Raw genomic sequence first — 8,395 nt, 5'->3', positions numbered from 1 at the left:
CTACCTATGGTATGAACCTTAAAGGTAGGACTTAAGACAAAGCGGGCCCGAGTCCATATGCCAAATTTAGAAAAACACATCAGCACTGAAGTCAGAACCACTGAAATCAGTGTATGAACAGAGTGAGTAGAGAGTGCGAGAGACAAAGCCATGACTGACTTCTTGCAACCTCTGGGGCAATACATGTCACTACGCAACTTTTGAAAGAGTTGCTTCCTACAATAGGTAACTAATGAGAACCTACTGTACAGCACAGGAAACTACTCAATGCTCTGTGGTGACCTAAAGGGGAAGGAGACTCAAAAGAGGGGCTACACGCATATATATAGCTGATGCACTTCCCTGTACAGCCGAAACTATCACACCACTGTAAAGCAACTATACTCCAATAAAAACTAATTAAAAAGTAAGTTGCTTCAACTTGCCTACTCTGTTCTTACTCTGATACACCACGGGTATCATCTGATGTATTATTTACCCAAACATCTTTACAGAGAGTCATTTATGGTAATCAGGTTGTGAATAAAGTTCTTAATCACTTTTGTACTTGGACCCCATCTTAATGATCATTATTTTTTTGTTATTTTTATGTTTAGTTCAGTGTTACTAAGCATATTCAGTTTTGCAACTATCACCAACATCCATTTCCAGAACTTCATCACTGCAACATATAATCCTGTGCCTTCATTTAACACTGACTCCCTCTTCCCTCCTCCCAAACCCCTGACAAACACCACTGTATTAAAACTTTCTGTCTCCAGGTACCTCATGCAGGTGGAGTTATACAATATTTGAATATTAAGTTTTTAATACTTTTCAACAAACCTCAAGGCTATTCTTCAGTGTCTTCTCGCTCATCCACACTGCTGCATACCTAGAGAAAACCTCACTGTATGGAAATTCTCTGACCTCAAGAGCTAGAAATCAGTTCTTAGAAATAAAAATCACCATTTTTCTTACAAGAGCAAAATGCAAAGGACTACCCTAGCACCCAAGCAGAGACGTCAGAATGGAATAGGTGGCAGGAGAAAATGAACAGAAAATAGTTTGGACAGAATTGGGGATCAATGATTTGTGTTGAATGTTTGGCATGTGAGCTCATATGTATTAAAGCATGGGAAAATTTATCCTAAAATTCAGCTGGAAATGAGTTCTGGATTCTTCATTTTCGATTCAACATTAGTGTAAAAAACTGATTCAGCGTTTTTAAACTGGGCTGTATTGCCAGCGCAGCTATCTACGGAAGCCCCTTTGCTTTGATGCAAGGTTTCTCATCCTGGGCATTACTGACATTTGGGGCTGCATGCTTGTTTTGCTGAGGGGCGGTTGCTGAAGGGGGCAGTCCTGTGTATGTAAGATGCTTAGTAGCATCTTTGACTTGCACCCACTAGATGTCAGTAGCACTTCCTTACCAAGTTCTGACAACCAAAAAAGAATCAACACTGCCAGATGTCTTCCAGTGGGCAAAATCATCCCAGAGAACTGTGGTTTTAGGAGGATGGAGAAGAGAAAGCACATTTCTTGCTTTGTTGGAGTAACTCAACGGTAAGTCTCTACTTTGACCTGAACTTTGATAAAAATTAGTTATAAATCTGGTTATAGACTAAAACCAGCAAGCACTCTCTTTTCGCACTGACTTCCAATAAAATAGTAGCTCAGATGGTAAAGAATTTGCCTGCAGTGAGGGAGACCTGGGTTCAATCCCTGGATCAGGAAGATCCCTTGTAGGAGGGAATGGCTACCCACTCGAGTATTCTTGCCTGGAAATCCCCTGGACAGGGGAGCCTGGCGGGCTACAGTCCATGGGGTGGCAGACAGTCTGACACGACTGACTGAGGTTCGCTCACTCCAAAAATATCAGACTCAGTTTCTTTGTGCATGCTCAGTCATGTCCGACTCTTTGTGACCCCACAGACTGTAGTCCACCAGACTCCTCTGTCCACGGGGATTCTCCAGGCAAGAATACTCGAGAGGGTAGCCACTCCCTCTTACAGGGGATCTTCCCAACCCAGGGTTCAAATCAGCATCTCCTGCATTGCAGGCTGATTCTTCACCACTGTGCTACCTGGGAAGCCCTCACACACTCTTAAGGAAAAAAAATACTGGGAGACTGGGCTAGCTGGGGTACTGCACTCAGGGCTAGCTGGTCAGGATGGTTTGCAAAAAGCAGCACGTCTGGGCACTTTCTACCTCGAGTTACAGGCCGACTCCTCCTATATCGATCACATTTCTGAAAGCCTATTAATGCATTTCTCCCATTACCAGATGCACAGCTACATATTAACAGCGGATAGATTTTAGAGGTGCCAGATACACAGCTTCCCTGGTGCCTCAGCTGGTAAAGAATCCATCTACAATGCAACCCACAATGGAGGAGACCTGGGTTTGATCCCTGGGTTGGGAAGATCCCTTGGAGAAGGAAAAGGCTACGCACTCCAGTATTCTGGCCTAGAGAATTCCATGGACTGTATAGTCCATGGGGTGGAATAGAGTTGGACACGACTGAGCAGCTTTCACTTTCAAATGCACAGCAGGTGCTCAAACATTTACTAGGTAAATAAGGATAATCAGAACCAGATTCAGAGAGACCAATCTGAAAAAAAAATTGTAATGTAAAAACCAACTCACTTTTGAAGTTTTCAGAGTATATAAAATTGAGGTGTCTGTGATGTTAATTCTATAATCATGCTGTTTTTCAGCTTGTCTTCGATGAACTTCTTTGTTCAGTTAGATAAGTACTAGTACCCAGTCAGATGCCAGTCTCCACTGGCATCCCACGTTCCAGCTAAACCAAGCTGTGTAATGATGGCCAGTTGGGGAGATACAAAGGGTATGTTCAGTCTGGAAAGCAGATGCAATATTATAACTGTTTAAGAAAAGGAAAACTTTTGAACTAAAACCACTGAAAGAAAAGCTATATCCAAGGTTGTTTTGTTTTTTGATTGAGAGAATGCACAGATTTTGGGGAAGAAGATCTTTTATGGGAATTTTAAGAGAGAATGAATTTTTTTTTTTTTACCTTGATCAAACAAACCATGGTTTAAAAAGTTCTAGTGATACACCCTAGTGCTACTTACTTCACATATAGCCCTAGCATTGCCTTCCTCTTTGGCTTTCTTCTGCTGTTCCGGTCCTGTAACCCCAATGAGTCTCAGGCCCATTTAGCTCTAGACAAAGTTTACGCCTCACCTCTTCTAGGAAGCCTTCTGTGATTACACCTTAGGTGCGCCATCACCCCCATTCCCTACCTCCCATCAACACCTTGTGTGTTATTCTCTACGAGAGCACTAACCACACTGCATCGTGGCCATCTGCTCTACTTTGCGTCACTGAAGGCAAATACTCAGATATCTTTTGCATGAATGAATGTAGGTAAATCTGAGATACTGAAATTCTTACACATATAAAGGTTTCTTGTATTTTCTTGTTTTACTTTTGATTACAAGAATAATTTAAACCCAGCTAGAATAATTTAGACACAGCTATTTAAGTAACTAGGAAATCTTTAAATAAGTGATATCTTTCTACATTTGGCAATTTCATAGTAAAGACACCTATAAAGTTACCTAGTATGAAATAATTTGAGATGTGCCATAGATGTAGCTATTTGTTACAGGAATATTCAGCAAAGGTCTACAACCCAGGATTATGCTGCACACATACCAAGGAATATTTCGCTGCCATGAGACGTCATCCTATAGAAAAACAAATAGAGAATATATTCAAAATGTAATGTTAAAATACATGCACAGAACAGATGCATTCAAAACCTTAGTTTTGAAATCTAAACTTTTCATTCTCTGGTTAATAAAACTTAATGTTCCTTTTTGGAGAAGGAAATGGCAACCCACTCCAGTGTTGTTGCTCGGAGAATCCCATGGACAGAGGAGCCTGGAGGGTTACAGTCCATGGGGTTACAAAGAGTCAGACATGACTGAGTGACTAACACAACAACAATGTTCCTTTATAGTTTTCAGCATTAAGTCAAATTGATTATCTTAGCAATCCACAAAACAGCAACACAGATCATCTCAAGTGGTGCTATTAAGAGGCAATTTCTTTTGCAAATTTTCCAAATATTCCACAAGAGCAGTGGACAACTTTTTAACTGACAAGGCTTTTTTTTTCTTTCTGACAAGGTTTTTTAAAGCTTAACTCTGGACCTTGCATTTGCATGGCTATAAAACTACACTGATTAACTACAATAAAATGAACTAAAACAATACAGGAAGCAAAGATGTCAAAGGTTAAGAAAAAAAAAAAACCCTTATGGGGAGGAGTGATAAATTAGGAGTTTGGGATTAGGAGATAAAAACTATTATTTATAAAATATTATACACACACACATACACTCCATATAGCACAGGGAACTATATTCAACATCTTGTAATAACTTATAATGAAACAGAACATGGTAAAGAATATGTATGTTGTAAATCATCTATACTTCAATAAAAAAATGTTTCAGAAAAAAAAACCACCTCATATTATGGAGTAATATTACCAATTTTTGTTTCTTTTTACTGTAAATGTTTTTCTAAATTAACAATAATAAGAAACACTTGAATTTACAAATATATCTGGCCTGAAGATTTTAGTTTTTCAATGTTAGATATAACTTGGTGAAAAGTTGTTTTGACCTAAGTTTCTAATAAAATACGAAGGAATAGAGTGAATTTACTCCAAATCTGAAACCTCAGATTCAAACCATATCTTACTTGAAAATGTCAAAAGTCTATTAAAGATTTTGAAAACCCACAAGAAACAAACATGTTTTAAAACATGGAATTACATGCTTTTTTAATTGGTTTTCAGCAGCGTGGGTAAATGAATGACACTGATGCTTAGGGGAGAAAAGTAGAAAGAAAAAAAAATTAACCAGTAGCTTTTAATCACCATTCTTTAATAGCTGACATCTTAATATGTTTCTGAAATGAACAAATTAAAGGTATTGTAAATAGCAATCTGAATAGTCAACAGTAACTTTCTTATAGTCTTATCAACTGAAATAATAGAACTTTAAACATGACTTAGCTTTCTACCTTGTCACATTAAACCATAATCTTCTGTTACCCATTCATTTCTTGAGTGCCTGCCTTTACGCGCCAGGTGTTTGATCTAAGTTTTCAAGTAGAGTTATTATTCAGGTTATGTCACTCTATTTAGTTGTCAACAGTAGTTAGAGCAGGACCTTAAAGAGGTCAAAATTAAATTAATATTTCGATCCAAAATGATTATAAAACATACCAAGGTCATGAAACATAAAACATTACTGAGACAAGTTCAGTGCTTAAAATACCTTCCCTTTTTAAGGATAAGTGATAATATATACATGCATTTAGAGATATATATATTGGATTGTGGTTGCTACTCCTGACAAATCTTTTCTCTTCAGATGCACTTACAAATTCATGAGAACAACACTGATATAGGACTTTCTAAAAGCTTTTAAAATCCTAGTTAGGAGATAAGTGACTTGTCACACAGTAAGACAGAAAAACAACTGATATACATTGTTAATTTTTTCAAGTAATGTTATGTACAGTTTTATTGCCAGTATATGCACAACAGTAAGCATAGAACTATAAATACACAATGTAATTAACAGTAGAAAACAAAATTGTTACAGGTAAAGTGGGGGGTGATGTAGAGAAACTATTTTCCTGCTGCTAGAACAAAAGCAAAGGAAGGTAAAATCCTATGACAAATCATCCATTCAGTACTCTTGTCTTAAATTCTTTACATACATTTCTACATTGTTTTTCAATTCAACAAAGAAAGTACAGATAACTCTGTTAACAATAGCAAATTGCTTCCCTAATAGCCATTTGCCTTTCCAGTCAAATTTACTTTATGTTAAGATAAAAAAAAAAAAAAAAGTCAAGGTAAGAAATCATTAGTATCCTGGTTCCATATGATCTAATCTGCCTTTCACCAAAACCGGTAATTTTTGAAAGTTGGCTGCACATGAAAATAAGAGGTGTAGCAAAAGGTGATTAAAAAATTTGTTAAAAAGTAACAGAAGATCACCCTTTTAGTAGTTTTCTAAAAGACACTATGTAGGCAGCAGCTCAATTAAAAGTATTAGCCCTGAAGAGGTAGAGAATTTGAGCCTATTACATGAAGATAATAATAGCCTTGGCACCATCTTCTCTCTCATCAGGATCAATGTTTTCAAGTAAGACAATTTCATGGCAAAAGGAAACCAGGTTCCACCACATAAAGAAAAGGTGCTGGTCGACTCCCATGTCGCAATCATTAGTTTGTTCATTAAATGAGAAACAGAAGACGGTCAAGGACACACATGCACTTGCTTTCTTTTTGTCTGTTTCCATTATCAAGTTTATTCATAAGTGAATTTGATATCAATAAATAAAAAAGCATCATTCACAACCAAGATAAACAAACCAAAAAACCCTGCAATGAAACCTTCTACTTGAATAAGTAACAAGAAAAACACAGGCTGATGATTTGGTGCAGCTTTCTTAAGGGATCAGAGAGGGGACATGGTTTTAAATAAACGTGGCAAGGTCAACAACCAACAAACGATACCAGCTTTACAGAACTGGCTGGTTCTGTAACGTTTCTTTGAGGTCTTAGTTTTAAACTACAGATCACCCCAAAGAAGTTGCAACTAATGACATGTATCACCATCACACCAACAGAGTCCAGCTGGAGTTCAAATCAGTCCTGCTTTGTTTCACATCATTTCAGTATTTCTAGCATAGGACATGATACGGAACAAAACTTAAAGTAGCAATAAAAATATTATTCTGCATTTGAATAAAGGCCAAAAAGAAAGTTTTAGACTGTTAAACTTTAAAGCTTTAAGCATTCCTGTTTAACCAGCATTAAAAAAAAAAATTTATACAAATTTTAACACTGGCAAAGGTTAATGGGAAGACAAAGAAGTACAAACGTGTGAAATGATGAATTAGATTAAAAATTACTTTGTATTGATCAACTGATGTTAATACTGCTTCTTCTTGAATTTGGAATAACTATTGTAAAAGTTACATGCAGACTGAGGGTAGTCCTCTGTTACGGAAAATACAAAACAAAACAAAAAACTAAAACTGGGAAACAATGGTAAGTTTCAAAAGATGTATTTGAAAATTTCTTTTCACTGATGAGGGTGGTCTGTCTGTCCTTTCTTTGAGAGACCTGGTTCACTTCTGTCAGCTTCACTAACTTTGTCCGGAAACATCAGTAGTGGGGTCAACTCCTCCAGAACCTGTCTGTGCACGTTTGATGTAAAGATTCAGTAGCTTCATCTGCAGATTCAAGCCAAACACATGTCATTTGAGCAAGCTGCTCTAAATTATCCTGAGATGCTCATTAAAGAAAATTATACACATATGTGAGCTTCAAAAGGTATTTTAGACTGAGGGGTTATTATAATGCACTATTGTTGATAATTACGAATTAAAAAAAAAATTTTAAGTCTTAGTTTTGTGCATGACTGAGTATTCTAGCGTGCCTTTTCAAAAACTGTTAGAGTGATGAACATGTAACACTTAAAGAAGTCACCATTAGGACAAAAATGGTAGACATCTGAGCATTATGTGCTATGCAGTATGCTGCCTTACATTCTATCTTTTTATCTTCACAACATTTTAGAGAGGAGGAAACTGAGATTCAGGATGTACCATCCCTGCCTAAGGTCAAAAGGGTAGAGAGTAGTGGGCCAGGAGACGAAATTAGGCTCTTGAGTTCCAGCACCCAAGACCACAGACAACTATGTCACCACTCTCCTCACAGGAATGTTTTTGATTTCCTGTCATTTTTCAGTCTGTACTGTATGAGATCATATTTTTATAGTTTGGAATCAAAGCACATACAATTCTGTTTTTCACTTTTTTTTTTTTTTTTTTTGAACCTAATGTCATTCTCAAATATTTTTCCCACCTTCTTATTGTCTTCACATGCAACATTGCTACTGGCTGCCTAGTATGCTGATAAAGTGATGAATTTTAATTCTTCTACAGATAACTCTGGCTTATCAGGACCTAACTTTGCACAAAACTCAGAAAACTTTTCCCTCTGAAAACCACACAGTTGTTCAAAATTTGCTTTTCTTAACATCTACTCTTTGACCCAATGGTTTAACCCAGTATCCACGGCATTCAGTGGCTCACTGAACCCTCTGAAACTAGGTATAAAATTTTCTGCATAAGTTTATTTTTCTTGAGATTATACCCGAAGCTCAAAGTGGTCTGTAATACAGAAAAGGTTAGGAATCACTGCTTTAATCTATCTATGACTTGTACAGATTTTAAAGTAAGGTATATATTTGAGTTCTTTTTCCTTTATAAGTATTTCTTATTCCCTTTTGCTACTTAAAAAATAATTTTGATTAAAGACAATTGTTAGGATTTGTGGAAACTTTAAATGA

General features: G+C 36.8%; 1 protein-coding gene across 3 annotated transcripts in view; it reads right to left on the bottom strand.

The window, feature by feature from the left end:
• Nucleotides 1-4,882: 4,882 nt before the first annotated feature.
• Nucleotides 4,883-8,395, bottom strand: part of CLASP2 (cytoplasmic linker associated protein 2) — a 183,254-nt gene continuing 179,741 nt past the window's right edge. For all 3 annotated transcript variants that reach the window (XM_052637064.1, XM_052637074.1, XM_052637082.1), the window contains one exon: nucleotides 4,883-7,274. In XM_052637064.1, coding sequence (XP_052493024.1) covers nucleotides 7,188-7,274 — 87 coding nt within the window. In that variant the 3' untranslated portion in view covers nucleotides 4,883-7,187. The remainder of the gene's footprint in view (nucleotides 7,275-8,395) is intronic.

Source organism: Budorcas taxicolor, chromosome 1 (genome assembly GCF_023091745.1).
Source record: "Budorcas taxicolor isolate Tak-1 chromosome 1, Takin1.1, whole genome shotgun sequence".
Taxonomy (NCBI): Eukaryota; Metazoa; Chordata; class Mammalia; order Artiodactyla; family Bovidae; genus Budorcas; species Budorcas taxicolor.
The sequence above is the reverse complement of the archived record's forward strand: the minus strand, read 5'-3'. Positions and strand labels throughout refer to the sequence as shown.